At 40.1% G+C, this 23,987-nt stretch overlaps 1 protein-coding gene across 3 annotated transcripts in view; it reads left to right on the top strand.

Moving 5' to 3' along the window:
• The window catches only part of col4a2 (collagen, type IV, alpha 2), a 104,429-nt gene that overhangs the window by 66,957 nt on the left and 13,485 nt on the right, over positions 1–23,987 (top strand). For 2 of the 3 annotated variants that reach the window (XM_088912617.1, XM_088912618.1), the window contains exons 7-35: positions 507–623; positions 1,017–1,085; positions 1,698–1,733; positions 1,825–1,878; positions 4,256–4,291; positions 5,354–5,392; positions 5,889–5,960; positions 6,553–6,597; positions 7,428–7,475; positions 7,566–7,601; positions 8,143–8,187; positions 9,548–9,593; positions 10,226–10,330; positions 11,005–11,148; positions 11,693–11,767; positions 13,059–13,210; positions 13,543–13,615; positions 13,925–14,031; positions 14,591–14,774; positions 16,027–16,089; positions 16,701–16,784; positions 17,548–17,646; positions 18,209–18,430; positions 18,684–18,845; positions 19,568–19,738; positions 20,762–20,905; positions 22,158–22,283; positions 22,432–22,613; positions 23,847–23,910. In XM_088912617.1, the coding sequence (XP_088768743.1) occupies positions 507–623; positions 1,017–1,085; positions 1,698–1,733; positions 1,825–1,878; positions 4,256–4,291; positions 5,354–5,392; positions 5,889–5,960; positions 6,553–6,597; positions 7,428–7,475; positions 7,566–7,601; positions 8,143–8,187; positions 9,548–9,593; positions 10,226–10,330; positions 11,005–11,148; positions 11,693–11,767; positions 13,059–13,210; positions 13,543–13,615; positions 13,925–14,031; positions 14,591–14,774; positions 16,027–16,089; positions 16,701–16,784; positions 17,548–17,646; positions 18,209–18,430; positions 18,684–18,845; positions 19,568–19,738; positions 20,762–20,905; positions 22,158–22,283; positions 22,432–22,613; positions 23,847–23,910 (2,800 nt within the window). The remainder of the gene's footprint in view (positions 1–506; positions 624–1,016; positions 1,086–1,697; positions 1,734–1,824; positions 1,879–4,255; positions 4,292–5,353; positions 5,393–5,888; positions 5,961–6,552; positions 6,598–7,427; positions 7,476–7,565; positions 7,602–8,142; positions 8,188–9,547; positions 9,594–10,225; positions 10,331–11,004; positions 11,149–11,692; positions 11,768–13,058; positions 13,211–13,542; positions 13,616–13,924; positions 14,032–14,590; positions 14,775–16,026; positions 16,090–16,700; positions 16,785–17,547; positions 17,647–18,208; positions 18,431–18,683; positions 18,846–19,567; positions 19,739–20,761; positions 20,906–22,157; positions 22,284–22,431; positions 22,614–23,846; positions 23,911–23,987) is intronic. The other variant, XM_088912619.1, reaches the window with a different exon arrangement.

Below are 23,987 nucleotides of genomic sequence, written 5' to 3'. Positions count from 1 at the left end.
ACTCACTGGTCTCTGGCGATGCTCTTTTCTTTTACACATGTGTTGGTGGAACCTTGGAGACTGTACCATTTCTGATAACCTGGTCCAGTGCCACCTCAAAACCCTCCTGTTCAGACGGCAGCTTTAGACACCATAATTCCCCTGAGCTCTACAGCAATATTTCTTTCTTGGATTCCTAGTTCTGAGTTCAGTTCTGAATCTTTTTAAACACAACTCTGCCTTGTAGAACGCTCACACTTTGTACATTTCTCCCCATTCAGTTACTGTTTTGAATGGAACATCGGCTTGGGCCCAGATTGACAGCTGATTTAATTCACAATAATAATAATAATTATGATGTGAATAACAGCCATGTCTAAGATTTCTAAAGTCACCTGCTTCACAAATTGTCAAGATTCTGTCGGGGGAAAAAAAGAACCTCCTCTTCAGCTGATTTTTTTTTTTTGCTGCCGCTGTGTGTTGAAGTATACTGTAGCTAAGAGACCTTGTGGCATTTATTTGTTAAGGGTCACCCAGGTCAGGCAGGATCCCGAGGGAAGCCTGGAGCTGATGGCTGCAATGGCACGAGAGGAGACACGGGGTCTCCTGGGCAATCCGGATTCCAGGGCCTGCCTGGTATACAAGTATGTAATAAACACATCTACAGCCTGCCTGTGGTAATCTGAGATTCTTCTTAACTGGCTAGTCTGCTTTTCATGCTAAACCTGTAAGGATCTGTGGGAAGTATCCATTAAATACCATTCTTGTAAGTTTTTTATTTATATTTTTCATATAGCCATACAATCCATGCCATCTAGCTAGTTCAAATGCTATTAAAATCAATTCTGGAACATTACAAACAATAAAAATGTTATTGTTAATGTCACACTTTACAAACTGCAACAGAAACTGGGAATCTGCTTCTGTTTGTGTTTTTCTTTGATGTAGCGCTGTGACGCCAGGATGTGTGCTTATTTCCACGGTGATAGAGTGTTAATTGCTATTGGACTAACCTGTCTTCTTTCTTTCGAATTCAGGGTGCTCATGGGTTGAAAGGGCAAAAGGGGGAGCCTCTGCTGGTGACGGTGTACATGGAGCGATTCCGGGTAAGAGGTGGAGTTATGAGATCTTTAATGTCCTCAGGATAGACTGATGTAAAACGGAAAGCACGCTTTTCTGCAAGATACCGCTTCCTTTATTTGTGAATTTCCTCTTAGTTATTACAAATGCAAAACACGCAGTCCCAGCTGCAGTAATATATTGTATCGCGACAGCTGGGGTAAGAAATCTGTGGAAAAGAAGTGTCTCGTGTCTGTAAGAAACAAAAAATCAATTGGATTAAGAGGAATTTAGGCAAGACGTGAAAAACTGAATTTGATCAGAAGGTTTAAGAAATTAAAACAGAGTGCCACAGAATCCCATTGTAGCCTTTAGTTTAATGTCTATTTGGACATACTGTACATAACCTCCTATAATACAATACTAGAAGTAAAGTTCTGGGGCAGTAGTTCAAGTTTTAGGGGTTAAGAGAAGGTAACATTTACTGTAGTTCACTGATTAACTACCCAATTCACTACTCAATTCTTTTAGGAGCTCATCCAAGTACTAACAGACAGCTGTGCTTAGATGTTGAGTTTTGATTCCATCAGTCCGAGAGAAAGAATAGCTGAAAAATGTGCTTCATGTTCTAAAAAAAGGTTCTTTCTCATTTGGTTAAGGGTGATCCTGGGGAACCAGGTTATACCGGATTTCCGGTGAGTGCTTTTTAAAAAAAAAAATTGAGTAGTACTTCAATACTGGAATTTCAATCAGTATGTATAATAATATCTTTGCTGTCCTTGACAGGGCCAGCAAGGAGCTTCTGGACCTGTGGGCCCACAAGGGTATCCAGGACCTCAAGTGAGTATGTTCTATACAGAATTTAATAATAATAATTCCCTACATTTATATAGAGCTTTTCTGGACATTTTACTCGAAGTTCCAAAGTAATGGGGACTCCCCTTCACCACCACCAATGTATAGCCCTCACCTGGGTGATGTGATGGCAGCCAGAGTGTTCCAGGACCCTCACCACAGAGTGATGAAGCAAATTGATAGATGGGGATTATTAAGAGGCCATGACTTGTAAGGGCCAGGGGGATATTTGGCCAGGACACATAGTAACATCCCTTTTCAAGGAAGCACATACTCTTTTCAGGAAATGCCCAGGGATTTTTAACGACCACAGAGAGTCAGGACCTCAGTTTTACATTTCATCTGAAGGACGGCACCTTTTTACAGTATAGTGTCCCCGTCATTATACTTGGGCATTAGGACCCGCACAGACTGCAGCCTGAGCTCCCCCTGCTGGCCCCACTAACTCCTCTCATAGCAGCAACCTTAGTTTTTCCCAGGAGGTTTCCCATCCAGGTACTGGCCAGGCTCACACCTGCTGAGCTTCAGTGGGCTGTTAGTTGTGAGTTGCAGGGTGATATATCTGCTGGCTTCCTGGAGGATTATAAACATATCTTGCATAAGCCTGAAACAAGACGCTTGTCTGCATGACTTGCTGTACTTAAAGAGAAATGCGTTGTACTAAATGCCTAAAGTCGTTGTAAACCTCAGAAAAAGGGTGAATACTGATTAATTTCCCAAACGGGCGAGATGGGCAGCCAGATAACTTCCTCTCTTTTGTAACCTTTTATATGTGCTACTAATTGAAATTCTCAACACAAGGGAATATGTTTTTCTTTCTTAAATAGCAATTCGGGTCTTTTTCATTTAAGATATAATATGAATTCTAAATTTTAATATTTATTGATTCACTTATTCATTTGGTTAATTTGCATATTAGCCTGTCATTATTATCATTAAAAAACTAAGTATTATTTTGTGATACCTTAATGTCATTAAGTCTTTCGAACACCATTTTCAAACTCCCAAACAAGATGGCATTATCAATAGAGGCAGCCAAATTTAGTCTATACTGTTAATACAAATCTATACCTTCATATTTAGTCTATCATTTTATCACTTCATTAGAAACCGTTCGTTTTTTGCTCTCTCTCATCCTAGCGTTAATCCCGCATTAGCAGGGTCTGCTTGTCGGCACGCCCGTCTCCATTTGGTGGTTTGAACCAAATCTTTGAGCTGACGTTGCCATTAAATGCGACCGAGAATACTCCAACCTGCGCGTCGCTCCGCCTGCCGTCGGAGTTGGGGGGAGGAGAACAAATTAATGTAGCCAATTCATAGAGGGGTATTATTAGGAGGCATGGGAAATTTGGCCAGGACGCCGGGGTAACACCCCTACTCTTTTCGAGAAACACCCTGGGATTTTTAATGACCACAGAGAGTCAGGACCTCGGTTTTACGGTTCGTTTTTTGCTACTAGTATGTAAAATGGCAAGGAAAGTCGGGTTGCTGCTGTTAATGGTGTTGTTTGACCAGTAGGTGCCACAGTTTCCCCTGAACCAGAATTTCTGAAAACCGGTTTCGTAGTATACTGCCAGGAAACTGTACTGTAGGAGGTGGGAAGACATTAAACCAAGGTCCTGCCTGCTTGTTACTTGAAGTCCAGAAGACTAGGGCTGCTAAACCTAAGTCCTGGCTAAATTTAACTGTGGACTAATGCAATATGGCAAAATCTGTGGTGCAATATACCAATTTGTTAGAAATCGTTGTATTTATTAGTTCATTGTAACAAGCTTGAAAAAAAAACTGTTTCTTTACCATTCTTAACAGTGCTCATTTTGTATTTCATATCTTAAATTACCTCTCAGAAACTTAAATCTTGCCACTATAAAATAATATTTTATTGAAAAGTATCATGGTTAAATTGATAGTTAGAGTGTATCAACAAATCTACTGTATAATCTCACAGGTTATTCCCTAGAATTATTTAAACTCCGAGTTACTTCCATCTTGGCTTAGAGAAAACATGTGAGTTCCTGCAACAACTGAAGTGTTCTCTTTCTTCATTGTTGTGTTATTTGGATGAGAGTTCAAATCGCTGTGACTTGTATCAGACATCTCTACGATGTCAATGAAGTCTTCGCAGCATAGAAAACTCTGTTTTTTCACTCTGAGCTAATGCAGAATTGAATTGTGTTTCATTGTCAATGTTCTAATATTCCTAGACATAATCACTTATTTAGTCAGGCCCAGTATTTTCTGGGGTATGTAGCTGCTGCAGGTTGTCCATCTTACAGTCTGAAGGAAAGAGGTGCTGCTTTTTCTTCATCTTGGGAAGATCAGTCTTTCACAGAATTAATCCTTTACTGACTTAAACTCTTAGGGGCCACAAGGACCTCCAGGACCACAAGGACCAAAGGTATGACCCCTGCTTTTTAATTCTCCTACAAGACTGTTAATACAAGTATTGCTTTACCTACTGTAAAAGGGCAATGGTTTATGAGGGACGTGATGATAGAGTGTGCCATATTGGCCTGAATTAATTGAATGAAAATAATGTATACAGTTGTAAATTCACGGTTTATGTCTGTATGTTTGAGTAATAAAAGTAATGACAGAAATAAGTGCAAGGAAAAGAGTACCACGTACTTCACTTTTTTAAACAAAATGCAAGCAACACAATAAACCATACTTCTCCAGTTCTTAGGCTGAGGTTGAGAAATGTGCTTAATTCCCTCTTGTAGGGCTGATGAGACCATTGGTATACATTCACATTTGAATATATACAGGATTATGACTTTAATTTGGCAAGGTGGTGCAGTGATGGGAATTGTTGCCTTGTACCTGTGGAGCTCTGGGTTCAATTCCTGGGGTGTTATTTTTGGAGAGTTCATATGAACTCCCTGTGTTTGCGTGGGTCTCCTCTGGGTGCTCCGGTCTCCTCCCACAGTTCAGAGACATACTTGTACAGTATGTTAATTGGCTCCTGGGAAAATTGACCTTACCCGGTGTGAGTGTGCGTGTTTCAGACCATGCTTCCACTTTTTGGATAAAGTGGTTAGAAAATGGAGAGATGAATTATGACTATAAAACAGTCCATCACTCAGCTCAGACAGGGGAGAATGATGGACTCCACCACCAATGATGGCTGTTCAGTTTCGTAGGTTTGCAATATATTTCCATTTTGAAGCAAACAACTGTCACAGCTTAGTCTTGTCCCTTCCCCAGTCTTGTAGAGTAGTGCAGTTTTATGTTCACGGGAGGGTAATCTGAGATCAACAAAATCATGCCTCTTACCAGCCTGAAGTTCCACCAGTTAAAGGTTTGGAAAGGAAAATAATCTCAGTCCCATTCTCTCTGTGATATACTTTAATGATCTTAACAAATGCCTACAGTTAAAATTGCAAGAAATTATGAGACACATACCTGTATGTATTGTGTAGTTTAAATAAACCTGACTGTACTGTTTGATTTTTTATAGGGTACGATAAATGTCGTGAAGGGACTTAAAGGAGAGCCAGTGAGTACCACCCTTACTACTCTGCCAGCTTTTTCAGTAATAATAGCTTTTAATATTAGCTTTTATTAGACATTTTGTACATTGTGTCTTAAGCATCAGCAAAAAGTATAAATAGGCATAGATAAATACATACTGTACATACTGTCTATGAAATACTTCTTTAATTAGTACTCTAGAGCAATGACCCTCACTCCTGGTCCTCCAAAACTAGGTTTATATTCTATCCAAGTTCTTAATGAGTTAAATTAATTAATTATTGACTTATTTGGTCTGACATGTAACTGTTTCCAGATGTGAAATCCTTGAGGTGTTTTACTGCACCAGAAACCCTGTAGGGTCGTGACTCTCCAGGACCGTGATTGAGGACCACATATACATTTCATATACATACTAGAAAGGCTTATGAAAAGTTTGTGTGTACAGTACACTATTGACTCTGCTCATTATAAGTCTTTGTGATACTTTTTGTCTCAGCGTCTCTCTGCCTCTATCACAGGGTGATGCTGGGCCACCAGGTCCCCCAGGAAATCACACAGGCCCCTTGATTGAACCCACAGAAGCACCAAAGGTGAATCCGAGATTTCATGCATTTTCAAAGGGGTTGATATTAGCACAACTGTTTAGCTGTCCTACGGAGCACATAGATTAAAGTGGAAATTGGAAGTGGTACGTAAGGACTGAAATGGTAGTCATCCAAAACACAGATGCATTAGGATTCTTGGAAAAAAGCAAATTAGTCCTAATTGTGCATGAATCTGCACATTAAATTATATCTACACTATATCTATTAAAATCCAAAACTGTAATGATTTGTGTTTCAGCCAGGATAACACAAATGCAGTACGCTTCCTAGACATTTTATTTATTTAAGTGTATGTGTGTAGAATGTGAGAAAAATGTGCAACATGCATATTACTGAAAATGCAGCAGGTGAAGAGGAAGGTGGAAATGGTATGAAGTGGCTCTCCAAGCTCTCTTTGGAACTGTTTGGAACCAAGGGAAGTATAAGCAGCCGCAATAAGATCATGCTTACCAAGCCCATTGATCACTTATCAATGGCGAGGTCCCCTTCTGGTTCAAGGACCAGTGAGCACAACACTTCCTTGACTGATTTCCTTGGAACACGAATGGTGCTTATTTGTCCGTTGTTGTCTACACAGGGCTTACCTGGCAACTGGGGGCCACCAGGCGATAGGGGAGATCACGTAAGTAAACAGAATGAGTCTTTAGCTCCCTCATCTTCTGCCCCTTTGAAATCAGTTGTACAGTATTCAGGATTTTTAACATGTGTGCTAGTGTATGTTGAGTAGTAGCACCGCACATCATGAACTTTTTTAGTTGAAAGTGAAAGGTCAAATAAACCAGCTGAAGTACCACTTCATGAAGTGAAAACAATGAATTGCAGTGTTTCAGTGTTCTAAATATCACCCTTCTTCTTCTCTTCTCTTCTCTTCTTCTCTTAAAATCCATCCTTTCAGTTCAGCCTATCGCTTTCGATCTTTAATGAAAATCAAGTTCATTGTTTTGAACTCAGTTCAGTTTCTTCCTTAATAAGAACGGTTCACCACATGTCTTAAACTGAAACCTCCTCCAAACACCTATCCAATAACTCATGGATTTCACCTTCAGAGATCAGTGCCTTTCTGTCATTGGGCCTTTCCCCCTAGAAATGTGTTTTATGTGTCTGTAAACAGTTCATTCTTGAGGAAAATGTTTAATTTTTAATTCAATGCATTCAGCTGAGGGAGTATCCCGCAGAAACGTATAAGAACAGACAAATTCACTGCTGGCAATGAATGGGTAATGGGTCTGTTTGGATCCTTAGCAAAACAAAACATTTTTGGATTTTTGTGGATTTTAAACTGTTTTCATGTTTGTTGATGATGTAATACAAACTATTGAGTTGCTTCTAAAACTGGAAATGGATTTAGCTTTGTGAAAGTCACAAAATTCTTCAGCTCCATTGACTTGTGTGGTTCTAAACTGTGGAGTGCCACAACCGTCTGTTCTGTTCATTTGTACTGTTTTAATCTAGGCTGACAATAAAGGAGAAATGGGTGTCATGGGGTATCCAGGACCACGGGTAAGAAGTGGAACTTCATCACATTTCATATGTCTTCTATTTTTTATAATATAATATTGTGTAACTTACAATATAAATTTTGCCTTTAAGGGTTTCCCTGGATCAAATGGCCAGCCAGGAGAGATGGTAAGCTGACAGAATAACAGAACCTTATTTACAAAATAAAACAATAACCTGTGTTTCCACCAGGTTAGCAAATCTTTTACAGCACTGTATGATTCTATTACAATTTCTTTATTTGTCATTTATTGTGTGCCTGCCTTGAGGAATATTTTTAGATACAGTTTGTACTATAGACATTATTATTAATTAGAAAGTTCATTAACAATGTAGAGTAATAGCAATGAGAAATCACCCAAAATACAAATGAAGTTAGTAATAGATTAAATACCTGGATAGAGGAGACAATTTCAACTGAATCTTTAAAAAAATCCATAGACAATGATTGTTCCATTTCTTCCTATTAATGATCTATTAATTATGTTTCTTTTCATTTAAAAAGTTATATTTTAATAATATCTCTATAAGAAAACAGCCACCCTATAGGAAATGAAAACCACAGATAAGATGGAAGCCAAGGTCTTTGTACACAAATTCAGTTTCTATGAGCTATATTTGTGTCTAAAATGCAGTTAAATTTATATTATTTTTATCTTTTTATTTACAGGGGTCTGCAGGTGAAAATGGACCACCTGGAACAAAAGGAATAAAGGTTGTCTTTTTAGGAGGGGCTTAATGACTTTTTTCCTTAGAAACAAACCAGAGCCCAAAGCAAAAGTCACAGTTTAGTTTTGTTTCATCTTGATATAAATAGTACAGAATAAATGGGACATGATGGTAATTACTAGTTGACACTCTGGAAGAGCAGACCTATTAAAATGTTTTTGATTATCCATAAATGTTTTGAATGTAAATGTCTTTGTTAAAAGTCCAATAAATGTATACAAACTAGCCCTCTTTTTCTTCATACACAATCCTACTTAAATACTGTCACACATTCTACAAAACACGTAACGCTGAATCGAATTCAACAAAACTACGTTTTTATTCTTGAGTGCTGCTATAGTAGAGATCGTACTGATGACTTATAATATTAATATCTTGATAAGTTAATGTGCAGCAGCATTCTTTATGCTCTTGTTTTGCATCTATTAGTATTTACAATCAACCGTAGTACTTCACAAGCGATTCTTGGCATTTTGTAGATGGAGTTACAGTCCATTGTACACATATTTCCTTCAACTCCATCAAACTTCGCTTACCATTACATTAGAAGTCTTCAGTATGAGCATTCGAATTCTGAATAAAATATTAAATTTAAAAATGGGTAGGCACATTTAATTGAAGATAATGGAACACCTTAGGAAAGGTCTGTTCTGTAAGCCACTGTATATATATAGTACATTTAATTTGATCATTTTTTATTTTCCTCATATGTGACTTTTCCAGAATTCCACAATGCTCCCGTTAATGTCTCTAGGTAGACTTCCTGGCTTGGTCAGTTGTGCAGCAGTACATTTTAAATCGCCATGAATGTATCCCTCGTCTTAGTTTATAGCTTTCACATTGTTTGTTTTTTTACTTATACCATACCGTTTGGTGTATTCCATTAGTCTTTGTCTGTTCTTTTTCTTGCTTAGGATTCCATTGAACATTTTAACTCTAAAAAAATGGCTTCTGAAAAGATTATTCAAGGTTAACTTTGAGGAAAGGATTTATTGTGGCTAAACTGTAAGGACAAAAGGCCTGTGGGTCATCTATAGAACAGAAGGCACACAAAAGGGTGTGCAAATTTTATTACAAGAGGGAACATAGCAGAAGAGCACAAACCTAAAACACTTAGCTCTTCACCTGGCCAGAATCCTCAAATGGTGCTGGCCCATCCTTATTTCATTTCCCACCCTTCCAGGGGCAGTACCAGGGCAGACAGGCTCCCCAGGAGCAAGAAAGAACCCAGTTCTCCCAGTTCTTCAGCTCACTGGGAGTCATTCTACCACACAGCTTTGCTGTAATCAGACGTGCCACATTGCTGTGATCTGACATTTTTATAATTTGCTTGGTGTGATTTTTAGGGTGATCTGGGAGAACCAGGACCTTTCATTGATGATATACCAACTGGTATGTGAATTAATTTTACTATTCCAAAGTATTGATATTCATTATAAATAATAAATGTGTATTTATATACTGTAAGTGATTCATGTACTGCATTTTATAGTGCTGCTGAATTTGCATCTGTGAGATACGTGTTGTTATTTTTTAGGCTGAATAGATTTCAGCTGAAAAAATAGTGCATCCAATTTAACTTTCCAGGTCCTTTCAGGTTTACAGAAATAATTTAAATAATTGTAAAATATTTGTCAGTAAAGCCTATTCAAGATCCAGTTTTTACAATCCAGCTATGTTTTTTGGGTATGCATGCCTGGAGGTAGCTTTTAATGCCTGTTAATGTGCTGTTGTAGTTTAGACTTTGGTTTTGAGAGCATTTGGCCATTGTGATATTGACTGTGACTCATGGGCCATTGTTTTATCATATCTGCCAGAACGTGCTGGGACACAGCAGGGTAACAATCTAGAGTGGGATCACAATTGAAACACTTCAAGGGGGTATAGAGAGAGTAAAGGCAAACCAACTAGGAAAAGGGATATATTTCAGAATCTCATCTTTCACTGCTGGCAAGAGAGCCTAGCTAGGACATGCATCCTTGCTAGATGTGTCAGTATTTTAATCTTTCTATTTGTGGATGTAGAAACTGTTCCTGGTCCTGATGGAAGAAAAGGTGATCAAGGAGAGAGAGGAGACCAAGGTTTTAAAGGTATTCCAGGGCCTCCTGGCTTCCCAGCCACCTCCACAGGTAGGAATTCTCAACTGAAATGTATATACAGTACAATCGGAAGATATTTTCTACATTCTATTATTCTATATAATGTATGTACTGTATATATGAGGAGGAAGGTTAGGTAATAGTTACAGTGTTTAGTCAAAACATTAACACCTCAATACCCCTATAACTCTAGGCAGTTCTACCATACTGCTGTCTGAGGTAACAGCGCTAAATATTATGGCCATTTTAATACCCTTGGTATGTAACAATATTTTTAATGCCAGTGCTTATGGATTGTATTCCTCTCAGTTATTTATGTTTGTTCATTCCCAAAAGTGTTTACTGCACTAAACTAACATCTAGGATTTTTATAGCATTGATCTTTTACTGTGCACTTGATGATATACTGTACCTCAGATGACAGACCTCTACCTGCAGGAAGTATAGATGCAGTAGATGTTATGGCATATGGTATGCACAGATGTAAAAGGGTCAACCTCAAAATGTCCTGCTTTAACAAATGCATTTTGGGTTGAGGTTCATGTATGAATCTCATGAAGTCTCATGAAGTCAGTTTTCTCCATTTACAATAAAGGAAATCAAAGAATTTTGCATTTGTGTTAATTCAGGTGGGGGAATTGTCCTCTAAATTGGAATAAAGTGAAATGTGTTTCTTTAAATGTGGACCTCCTTCTGTTTCATAGGCAACTCAGGCCCATTTGGTCCTAACGGACCTAAAGGAGATAAAGGTACCAGAGGTGATCCTGGACTTCCTGCAGTTCAGCCTGGGCCTCCCGGTCAAGATGGGATTCCTGGAATACCGGGCTCGCCCGGACCCAGAGGCTCATGTAAGTCTGGAGCAGGCCTCAGAGATGAACTTCCTCTGTCCGAGAAACATGGTTACGTTGCACTTCAGTAAAAAATAATTAAATTTTAAGTTTCAAGTTTGATCTTTCAAGTTCCAAGTATTATCTGCCTCTTTGTGTTTTCACTATATGCTGTATCTAACATTTCCTAAATGAGATGCACTGTTTTAGAGACAGCGCTACTCAACATCCACCAAATCCTGCCTTTGCTATAGTCTAAGAATTCCAGTCCAGTGAGAGTTAGTTTTCATTTCAGATACAATACCAAGTGAGAATGTGAGGCTGAATGTATTAAAACAAGATGTACAGTATATTATTTTTAAGGTAAAAGGATATACTTTAAGCAGTGCTCATGCAGCTAGCAGAACAAATGTCGGAAAGAAAGGTAGTGGAAAGAACAAGAAGTAGTAGGGAGGATGGGTGAAGAAGAGTTCATGTTGGAAGTGGGACTAAAGATAGTCCGGAGAATCCCATTTATTTGTTTTTTTGTCCCATTGATTAAGTGTAATGTTTCCTTTTTCCATAGTGAACTTAGAACTTTATAAAGGACTGCCTGGTATTCAGGGTCAGCCTGGTCAGGCTGGACAGAAAGGATTCAAAGGTAAGACTTATCTTACGTCCTTGTAAGATGGTGATGTAAACTAGTTGTTAGAAGCATTCACTGTGAATTCATAATACAAAATGGGCATAATGGCTACTTCTACTTTTAAGGGTCCTGTGAAATTCATTATAAAATGGCATAAATTCACATACTGTAAGTTGTGCCACCAATGGCTCAATTTTAAAGCTTATAAGTCAGGTTACTCAACATGATCACGCTTATTCAGGTCAATGCCTCTAGTATTGCCAAACCAAGATGATCCAACGTTGAAGTAAACCGCGTCAGTTTCCAAATATTACATGGTGAGAGAAAGTAAAGATTCATCTGACATTTAGTTCTACCACTTTTGCTCCAAGTAAAATTCCATGAATAGGAAGCCCTAAGCCTGCTGGGTATGGGTTAACTCATAACTCCTCAGAAGAACTGAGTGGCATATGTATATATCATATACTCTAAAACATGATGAATTAGTTTAGTTAAATGTGCCCAGATACTGAATTCAACACAAAATACCGTACATATTGCGTACAGTTGACCCTGGTCAGGCACAGCAGTAGTGTTCCTTCACAGCTGCACATTTGGCAAATCCATGTTGGAGAAACTTAAAGTATATAATAAACAGAGAAAGTTTAAACTATGTGAAAGCAGCCATACAAAGCCACCCATTAATACTTATACTACATATGTATATTATTACTCACAAATGAATGACCCTAACTACACTAAACTGTGTATGAAATTAAAATATGATAAGATATCTATTTTGTACTAGAAGCATAAGCATGTAATAAAAGCATAAGCATTTAGTGACATTTTCAGTATGATGAATAAAAATTACGTGCTTTTCTTTGAAAGGTGAAAGTTGAGGGCACTCATATCTCTATATAGCTTATACAGCTTTACTTATACTTTTTCTCTAAACCTAGTGAGTCTTCCCTGCACTACCACTTTCAGGTGGTAACCTTCTTAACTGGAGTTTTGATGCCATAGTGCTTCAACAGGGTATCACAATGAAATTATTCCTTTTCACTTGCATTATTTACAATTTTTTACCAGTTGAGACACAAACGTGAAGCCATGTTCTTCCGCTCCACCTCACTGTGCTGTCTCTCCTGTGTCTAGTCACGGCGTCGAGGGAAAACAAGAGTCTGATGTGCTGGGGGCTGGAGGCTCCCAGTTTGGTTGTGGCTCAGGCTGCGTTGTGCGTTAGTTTAGAAGGACTGATAGTTGAAAAAGAAACCCGGAAGGGTGAGGAGACGTACCTTAAACACGCTTGTCTGTCTCCATTGAGGTGATGGAGGTGCCTGTAACTGCGTCATCAGTGGCTCGCCAGCGGGCCCCCCTGGCCCAGCAGGGAACCTGGGGCCGAAAGGAATGGAGGGGGAACAGGGCCAGCAGGGGGACCAGGGAGACCCAGGACCTCAGGGGCTTACAGGCCTGCTGGTAAGAAAGCGCTCATTTGTCATTAATGCATCTACAATACATCACTTAGAACTAGCAGAAAATAGCAAAAGACTTGTCCACGTAGACAAGAATTTGAGAGTGAAAGTAATAATGCAACTGTGTAACTATCCCGTCTCTCCCTTAGTCTGTCACATGGACTCAACCAGTCCTTTGTTCTGAATTCCAGTTTAGATAGTGTTCGTTTCCATTTCATAGTTCTCTTTTTCTAATTCTTCCATCTTTTGTAATTCTCTGCTTTTCGTGGAAATTCTTTCTGTCGGTTTCTCTGCAGCATTATAGACACACTGATAATCTACTTCATTGACTACTAGGGTTTTCCAGGCCCAGATGGTCGTCCTGGTACAAAGGGAGCAAAAGGAGAAATGATGATAGCCACTGAAAGGGGTAAGCGTTACACAGTTTCTTGCTGTCACCTTTAGATAGCCTATGCTGAAGCAACTTTAGAACATAACTTTGTCTTAAATACGCAGAAATTCTTCTTCAATTGGAACTCAAGATGTACCGATGACTGTGATTAATGTGCAGTAAAGCAGTTAACATTGCTCCCTACAAACCAAAATGAGATTATACATCAATTTTCAAGTTGTTAATAGTCTACCTTTGGGACCAGCAGTAGCTATCACTCAGTGTTTCTCGGATGTGTGATTCCTTTTTCTCTAGAGGCCTGACAATGTGTCTGTCTGTGTTGAGCAGGAGCACGGGGAGATCCGGGGATAACTGGACTGGCTGGTCACCCAGGTCTGACAGGGCAGCCTGGGAGAGACGGTTCCCCTGGGTATCCTGGACTACAGGGCCCACCAGTAAGCACTAGCTGTTTACGCCATTTAGATAGCCTCCCTTATCACAAAAAACAAGGTTTCTTTTGCTTGTTTCAAGGCTGGTTTTCACTTTTCTCTTGCCCACTGATGCAACCTCAGTACATAGTATAGATATTCAGTAAGTAGTGGCACTGGATTAGTGTGACAGCCCCTCTTTAATTTGGCAGCTGCTTGGTTTACTATCTTTACCATCAAACTCCTTCCTGCAGATTGCTTCGTCTAGCAGAGCATCCTTGGCTCCTGTTGAGTCTTGGCAAAGTGATCTCGTTCCTGTTAATTTGTAAATCCTCCTTTCGTATTCTTTATCCCCCAAAATATAGCATTATTTAGCTCTTTGAGTTTTCATTAAAATCAAATTTACTGTATTATAACTATAAATAAATTGCACTTTGTTATTGAATAGTATGTTCTATAAAACAAATATGATATATTCAAAAGCACCTATGTATTTCTGAGTTGATTTCCTGTTTGCTACCATTGTTTCTTACCATTCACTTGAGGGGCTGCTCTCTCACCAGCTCCACGGCGCGTTTTGTTACAGGGAGACAGGACGAAAGGTCCCCCCGGAGATGCTGGTTATCAGGGGCCTCTTGGTCCCGTTGGCCCAGCGGGTCAGAGGGGTGAGCCCGGTCTCGTGCTGGGCTCGATGAAAGGATTCCCCGGACCACGTGGCGATCCTGGGCTAGATGGGGTTCAAGGACCCCCAGGGCTCAAGGGTCTTCCAGGTATGTTCACACAGTCCTCTTCCCCTCTCTGGGAGGGGACCCGGGGGATTTAGCTCTGCTGCATCTATGTAGACCAATGCCTTAGATGCCATGTGGTCTGGTGAGTAAATCTGATCAGTTCACAGGCGGGCACAGTGTGTGAATGGGTGGGTATGGATTTGTAAGCAGGTGGCTTTCCTGGGATCTTTTGAAAAGGGCCACTAAAATCATGATAATGCAGCTTTGGTTCTGAGCAGTTTCTGAGAAAGCTAAAGCATTGCAATATACAGAAGAGGTCCACATCAGCAGTTTAGAGGATATACTTGTGAAACGTCAGGAAAACTGAGTTCTGTCACCTGGCACAACCATGTAAAATGGAAGGACTTCAATGCGCGCAAAAACACCTCAGAAACACAGCATATATTTCATCCCACTCTATCCAGATTATTAATTTGCCAACGCTAAAGGTTAAATCAGTTTAAGACGAATGCCTGTAGAACATCTTCAAGCTACTGTACACAAAACATTTGCTTGAAGGTTCGCATGAGGAATTACACCATTTAAACCCATAAAGGGCACACAGGTTTGCCAGTTTTAATCACACTACTCCATTGGCATGGCACAGTTAAAGAGATGGGGAGCAGGGTAACACACTTCAGGAATACTGGTGTCTAGAATGCCTCATCAGAAAGGTGCTGAAATATTCGCCACCACCACTGGTCTCCAGCAGTTCTACCTGCTGGCTGAAAGCAACTGTGAAATCTACCATGAGGAGCAGTTCCACAGCAACAATTACAAATACTAACACAGCTGGAGATTCAAGGATGCCCTACATTTGAACTGTTGTATATTGCACAGGTGTTCTAGAAAAGTACTTAAAGAGAAAACATCAGCAGGCCCGGTCATCATCTTGAAACTTAATTTGATACTTTTGGACGTTATATCATACTGATTACGACTATAGCACCACATCAATGGTTGGTTGGTTGGGCTCTGAACTTCAGTGGTGGGTGAAGTGGTTCTCATCCCGTATGTTAAGCATTTATGGATTTTTAGGCATGAAAATCAGTATATAAATCCAACATGAAATTGTTATTATTAAGCTTTTCAATGTATTCCTGCTTATGCATTTATCCTTCATGAATGTATCTGCACTGACTTCTCTCTTGTACTTGAATATAGCACTTGTTTAAATCATACTCCTGCTTCTACTAATGCTTTTCATCTAACTGCGGTGGATGCATTTCCTGTTTCTCTCCTTGTGGAATGAAAGGCGACTGTTGTTGCGGTGCTCAGGAAGGCGATGTGAGAGAGAAGAATGGCACAACCACTGCAGGTAGCTGGATGGGAGAAATGCTGCTGTGTAATCAAACATTGGGATTTGGTTTCCATGATTTTTCTTCACTGTCTGGCTTTAATCTGGACTCCTAAATGATACCTCTCATCTTTAAAAGGAATAAAAGACTGTATAAGTGATGTGATGGAATTATTGGTTAAGGATTTGCACTGCATACTCAGTTGGAAATATGCCCTCATTTTTTTATACTTATTACAATTCATCTTCTTTGCTTTGCTCCGCTGCTTTGCCATCTCTGGACTTTTTAAGGGTTGAAAATGTAGTTAAATGTAGTTAAAAAAAGTTTTTAAAAACAGGCAAAACCTGTCTCTGAATGGAGGAGCAATTGACTGTTCTACAGGTTTGCAGAACAGTGCAGAGGAAAAGGGGGATAAAATGAAAAAAAAGATTAACTTAACACTAGGTTAACAAGAGTAAAGTTTTATTTGGACTCGGGTCATGACTAATGAACGACCAATCATGTATCCAATCTGAACAGAACATCAAAAGGGAAAGGAGATGATAGGTCATTGTTTGAAGTACAAAGAAAGTCATGTTCTGTTGAAACACAGGTAAAGCATTCTAACATGTTGAAAATGTTTTTTTAATAGGAGAGTGTGACCAACAGCCAGTAACACCTGGACTACCAGGGCCCCCAGGTGTCCGTGGACCCCCAGGGGTCAGTGGCTTACCAGGTTGGTTAGATTTTCAAGAAGCACAGCAATGTATTCAAGGCAGAATTCCATTTTAACACATGACAATGCATTTGAGTCATTATGGGCTGAGATGTCTTAGCAAGATCTAAGATCTGTTGAATCCAATGACCATCTTCACCATTTAAAAGTAGAGAATGGTATTTTTTTATTTTCTCTCCTCTCCGTTGAACATGTGGGACATAATAATATACATTTCCAATAATGGTCATGGACTTACTTTACAACAGGGAAGGGATAATAAAATAGAAGATACATGACAGCTATTCACATAAAATGTAATAGAGGGAATGAATTATACAATGAAATAATGTCGCTACCAATTCAGAAAAAGACAACATAATTGTATATTTAAAGATCAGTTAGGTAAAAAAAACTTTTTTCTCTTTGTAAAAGCTGTACAAGTAGACCTTTGAGCTTTTGCCTTGACAGCTTGTGTTAAAATGTGTGACGTTTAAGAGTAGCTGTAATTTTCATCATCTTCTGAAAAAGAAGCTTCTTTTGAAATGAAGGATTCTGGACCTGTTCTTGTTGAATACCTGTCTTTTATCTCATGTAACTTTTGTTTAACCTATGTAATGAAAGAAACAGCAGTTCCCTCTAACACAATAAGACTATTTCACATAAAAATATCCCGTGTAGTCAGCTTCAATGGAGAGCTGCTGTCTTCAGTAGTGAAACACGTTTATTCCTTCCAGTGGCTTTTGCAGAATTCCAACGCGAAGTGTTTTTGTCAACCTCTCAGGCAGGCAGGGTGAAAAGGGGTTTCTAGGGCTGCCCGGAGCTGAAGGATTCAAAGGCGAGCAAGGGGAGCAGGGCAGAGGAGGGGCTCCTGGCCCACCGGGTGAGTGTGGCCCTCAAGCAAAGTTCATGTGTAGAGTATCTGTCAGCTTTCTCAGCACTTCTGATGGCAGGAGTGCTGTGAGACGTATTTAAGAATAATTCCAACTTTGAGTGTCCAGGACCAATTCTCAAAAAACAGTTCCCTTGGAACAGTGTCATACATGTTTAAATGCATTACAAATGAAAACAATGTCTTTTTATCACACTCTCTTGTCTAGATCATCTCAAGCATTTCCGCATATGATTCTTTGAGTCCTGTGCAGTAGCAGAATTTAACTGTTGCAGGCCCTGGTGCAAATGTTTTTTTTATTTTATATCCATGCACCCAACCTAAGATCCAACCCTGGCTTTAACTGTACAGTATGCTATTTGAAAAAGAAAAAGCTTGACCAGCAACCAAATGATAAGAGCATATTTATAAACTCTCCCAAGTCAGACTTCACAATATTTCACTCGCTGTGTGTTGTGCACATAAGTTAAAAATGGGCTCATACTGTACTTAAATGCCAACAGTAATTTCAGTGCCACCTGCAATTCCGCTGCTTACTCTGAGCTCTATACAGGTTTTACTGGTCCTCGTGGAGACCCAGGCCAGCCAGGCCCACCAGGTCAGGAGGGTTCACCAGGATCACCAGGCCGACCAGGCCAGAATGGAGAACAGGGACAAAAAGGACATCATGGAGAGGTCTTGGGAGCAGCTCATGGTGCTCCTGGAGACCAAGGATTTCCTGGACTGTCTGGGCCAAAAGGTCTGACGGGAGAGCCTGGCCCACAGGGATATTCAGGTGTGCAGTGAGATTGAAGACATTTATTCTTCAACATCAAAAGTACATCTTTACATTCTAGTTAGGAATGCATCTTAGCTTTCTTACTGTCTGCTATTATTTGTAGCTCTAAAAGGAAAACCTACAACAATATCAAAATGGAAATGTGAGAGAAAGAACAGCCTAAACATGTGTGATAGGTTTAACAAATTTCATTGTTGTCTTATGCATCAAATCAGTCACTTGTCTTGAAGTATCTCCTCTGTTCTTGAAGGAATGGGTGGCATGCCTGGTATCCCAGGTTACAAAGGAGAACAAGGTCCTCCTGGGCTACAAGGGGAGGTAGGCGTACCAGGGCCAGTTGGAGTACATGGTACTTTGGGATCACCAGGGAACCCAGGCAAATCTGGACCAGCTGGTTCGATAGGCCCACCTGGTGAGTTGCCTGTTTGTCATTAATTTGGAAAGGAGCATTCTTCAGTATTCCAGTTTATGTTGTGTTTGTGTGTGTGTCCCAGTCTGTGAGATATTGCTGTTATATGTGTGCTGTGCTGTGGTTGATTCTGAGTTGTGGTGCTCTAGCAGTGCTGTCCTGAGGCTGGCTGGTGTCGGTGTGGCTCGGGCCAGTGAGCCTCAGGACCAGCTGGCTCAGAGGGCTCTTTGTTGGGCTCAGCTCTTGGCTTGGCAGGGCCTTGTGGTGGTAGGAGTTTTGGTCGCTGTTTTTTAGGTGTGGCCAATACTTTATTACGCTCTTCTGTATGTTTATTAATAATGGGCATTGACCTAATTCAGCCCTGCATGCTTTGTTAGGTGTTTCTATGGGGTGTTTGTCCCATTTAGTGTAATCCTGCTCGGTGAGGGGACCCCACACTTCACTGCCGTATAGGGCAGTGTGTTAGATTACGCTTTCAAATAGTTGGAGCCAGATTCCCGTTGGTCGGTTGATATTGAAAAGCCTCCTTCTTATTGCGTAGAAGGCCCTGAGTGCCTTCTATCTCAGTGCCTTCACTGCGAGGTCAGAACTCCCAGATGAGCTGAGGGTCAGACCAAGGTATTTGTGGCTGGATGTGTGCTTCAATATGTTGTTATTGAGTGTGAAGTGGTACTTGTACAATCACAATCACCCTGTGTTAATCAGTGGCTTCTCTCCTCTCTTAGGCCTCTCGGGAGAAAGAGGGAATGAGGGTGATACTGGCCCACCAGGTCCCATTGGAATGAAAGGAGCCCCTGGAAATCCTGGAAGTCAAGGGTTAAAGGGTGAAAGAGGAGCACCTGGATATCCTGGAAATCCTGGTCCAGATGGAATTCCTGGTCTTGTTGGTCGCAAAGGTAAAATTTACATTAACACATATTTCAGTCATAAAAGCATGCTTTCAAAAATGTTTACTTCTCAACTCAATTTTCTTTTCTCAAAAGAGAAAAATAAGAAATCCAATGAATTTGAGAAAAGCTGACATTTTACTACACCAGGATTCACTTGTGTGAAGATGTTATAAAATGAACTTATTTAACAGAAGTACAGTAAAAGGTGCAGTGATTAGTTTACACTTACTGAAACTGTTAGATATTAGAACAATCAATTGTGAGAGTGTTTTGATGGCTAGAATCAAGCCAACAAAGCCATACACACTGATCCTAAATGAAGAATATTCAATTTATTAATACAGCACCTAAACATTCCTAATAAACCTAAAGTAATAGAGTAATAAAAGAGTAATAATCTATAGTATGTAATCATAACTCTGATGTCATTTATTCATGTTTGTGTAATTGCTAAGTGAACCGCTTTCCTAGTGCTTTAGACATAAGCCTAAACTTCATCTGGTCAAGGCAACGGAAATATTATTATAACACTTAATTTTAGGGTAATAATATGCCTCCTCACTATAGATGTCAAATTTAATTCTCACATTTTATTCCTCTTCATATTTATACTCTGTTCCTGCCCACAACCCCGTATGCATTTTTCTAGCTCCTCTCTCTCCACCTTCAGTCAACTCTTGAAGCAGCCTCCCAGGTTCATTCCTTGTGAGGAGGGTTGTGAAAAACCTGACCTTTGGCTAGCTCTGTTATTTCCTCAGCCAGATGAGTTGACACCAAAGTATTTAGTATGCACTTCCTTTATATCCGTTGTTTTGTTTCGGCTTTATTAGAATTTGACCAAACTACTGAAGCGGTATTATAATCAGAACGTTGTTGAATGCTAGGTCATGTAGGATCTTTGCTTTTTTTACATTAAAATGCTCAGCACAACTTGAATCACAATGGCACCACATAATAGAAAAGAACAAAATATTTGTATGTTGCTGGTTACCGGTCAATTGGACATTCTTCATTACTCCACTTGTCTAGGTCCTAGGGGTTCTGAAGGCATGCCTGGGTTCAGTGGCATGCCTGGGTTAAGCGGTGAGAAAGGATTTGAAGGCATTAAGGGGGAGACTGGAATTCCCGGGATACATGGAGAGAAAGGACAGCAAGGTGTACCTGGTGCGAAGGGTAAGGTCACAGTGTTTTATATAAATTTTCATCCTATCCAGTGTTCTGCTTTTTAAACTTGAAGTGTCAGCAGATATTTTCACATCTGTGACTAACATTTTGTTTATGAAGAGAAGTACAGAAATAATCTTCTACCAAAAATCTAGTTACATGAACTGTAAGTAAACAAATAGGCCTAGATGCTTCCACTTTTCTGCATGGAATAAATAAGATTCGGCTGTATGAGTCTTCTTCACGACTAGTATACTAGTGGTCTCAGTAAAGTAAATTCCAACTTTACTGCACCTCTGAGATCTCACAAGAAGGGACAAAATGTGGTAACACTGCTGTATGCTGCTACATATATAAGGGATAAAAATAGAAAATCGAGTGGAATGATCAATCATATTAATCAATAAATAATCATAACCCCCCAAATTGTAAAACAATGCCAATAATATATTTGAGCATTTGGTGTAGTTAGAGGCACCTGAGATTTTGTTCTCTGGTGACAGAGTAATAAATGAAAGTCAAACTGGGATAAACAAATTTTAATCAAGAATAACAATAACAAAAACTAAGAAACACACAACACAATATACTATACAACATAAACATTCCAGTTACTCTATTTACAAACAAGGCCTCTGATGTAAATACATCCTGTCCAACCAGAAGAACATTAGACTGCTACCCAGTATTCACAAATCCTATATGATGAGTAACAGGCCAACATTAGGGATACACATTCCATTCCATCAAATAAAACAGAATACAGCCCAGAACTAAATCGTTCTTCCTATAAATCTGAATGCTCCAAAGTTAATGAGATCCTATGTCCCTATTTTAAAAAATGCATCCAATAATCAGGAGAAAACATTTTTAACCTGAGGATTCTTTATAAAGGAAATCAGAGTTCACTGAAATAACAAAACAGCAAGCTCTCTTTAACAAAGCTCAAGTACTTAATTAGAATCCAGTCTTTAAGGTTGTACTCCTGGCTTTCCATCTCTGTCTCCTGCTTCTGCCTACCTGTTTTTCACCCCGGGTTTCTCACTGATGAAGACTCTTAATGATTATCCAAGGTGTCGATTACGGTAAACCAGAAGATCCCTTTGATCTATTGTCTCTCAAGCTACCTACAGCTCTGCACACACCTCAGTTCTCTATCCATTGTTTCTAGATCCTGTAACAATATTAAAATTAGCTCCTCAGATGCAATGTAGTGAATGTTGTTGAACTGTTTCCAAGAAGGCACTCTCTTCTATTTAAGGTGATCGTGGAGTACCTGGGCCACCAGGTGAAAAGCCACACATGCCTCTGATATTGAAAGACAAAATGAAAGGATTAAAGGGTGATCAGGGCCAGCCAGGAGAGGATGGATTTACAGGCCCAAGAGGTAACCTTACAACTCCTACTTGTTACACAATCTAACAAACCTAAGAGTAACTGCAGCTGGAATGTGTTTTCATACATACGCTTAAGAGCAAACGTCATTCTAGTTTTGCAGAAAGTTTACCTTTCTACTTATTCCCTGTGTGCCACAGGCCCCAAGGGCATGCCAGGAGTTCCAGGTAGATATGGACTGCATGGCTTGCCAGGAGAGCCCAGTGATGTGAAGGGCATCAAGGGGTCAGCTGGTCCCGAAGGCCTTCCAGGTCCCAAAGGATTGCCTGGACCCACAGGACCACAAGGAATCCCGGGCTTTCCAGGGATGCCCGGAATTAGGGTGAGAGTTGTTTGCTTTTAAGGTTTTAGATGCCTTATTTGATGTTTCAATCATCGATGACATGAGGTGTTAAAATGAGTACTGAAAGAGTAATTTGGTACTGTCATGGAAGCCGGGTTGGTCTTTTGTGGAGGGTGGTGTTTAGACCCTATGTGAGGCGGCGATTCCAGAAAAAGGACCACAGACAGGGTTCAGGGGAGACACACAGGGTTTATTGGTGCTCACAGTAAAATAGGGAAGTCCGTGCAGGAGTGCGGGGAAAATCCAAAGGCAAACATATCTAAGAAGTTCAAGGGAAAGTCAGAAAGCAGTAGCAACCATTTGCAACACTGCAGATTACAGACCAAAGTCCACCAGAAATAAATAATAAGCTTCAAATGATAGTAAAATGTATTTTGACGTTTATAAAATGGGCTGTGATTATGACATTGGTGATAGAAAGCCAGAAACTGGATTTAATGAATTAAGATACTTGTAATCTGCTGCAGGAGTGAAGCAGTGGATCTACGACGCGTATGGTGAACCTGTACGCAGGCGAGTAGCCCGCAGGCTAGAAACGCAGGCAGCACAGTGTACAAACAGGAGGAAACAAAAGTAAAAACCGTCCGAGTTCGTAGTCAAGCAGGCTGGGGTCAGAGCCGGTGAATGTGAAACTAAACACAGTCCGAGTTTATAGTTGAGCAGGCAGGGGTCAGAGCAGGTGGAGCAAAGAGGAGGGAGAGAGGTCAGGGTTCAGCACAGCAGCACAGCAGCGTAGCATAGGTGGGAATTCAAGCCAAAGCTGTAGATTAACAAGCGGGGTCCAGGGCAAGTAACATTGACGTAGCAAGCCAAGGGGTTGGTCCGGGACCTGAGGCAAGACAGAGTGAGGTCAGGAATCCAAATGAAACACAAGCTGGGACTTGTGTCTCTGAGACTCGAGAGGCTCAGAGACAGACCTGTATGACGGAGCCCAGAGCACTGTCAGAGCAGCCCTTAAATAGTTTGATTCACCTGAGCCAGCCAGATCATATTAGCACACAGGTGAATCAAGCTTCCTGTCTGATTGCCTCTTCATGGCAAACATCATAGATGACAGAAAAGACAGGTTTGGACAACTGCTATGTTAATGCTAGCTCACTCCAGTGGGTGTGAGGATAACAATACAATGACCTATAGGTCACCTATATTGTTTTTACTTACACATTTTAGATAACAGGACACTATCCCATTTTCCTTTTCCATTTTCCCCAGGGAGAGAAGGGTACTCCTGGAATCTATGGTGACCCTGGAGATCCCGGACTGAAGGGAGTAAAAGGTGAGGCTAATGAAAGAGAGATTTAATTTTTAAAAAAAAACTAAATTGAAATACTTGTAATACTTGAAACTAGATTG

Source organism: Atractosteus spatula, chromosome 4 (assembly GCF_055471065.1).
Source record: "Atractosteus spatula isolate fAtrSpa1 chromosome 4, fAtrSpa1.hap1, whole genome shotgun sequence".
Lineage (NCBI taxonomy): Eukaryota > Metazoa > Chordata > Actinopteri > Semionotiformes > Lepisosteidae > Atractosteus > Atractosteus spatula.
This window is presented reverse-complemented; position numbering and strand designations above follow the sequence as displayed.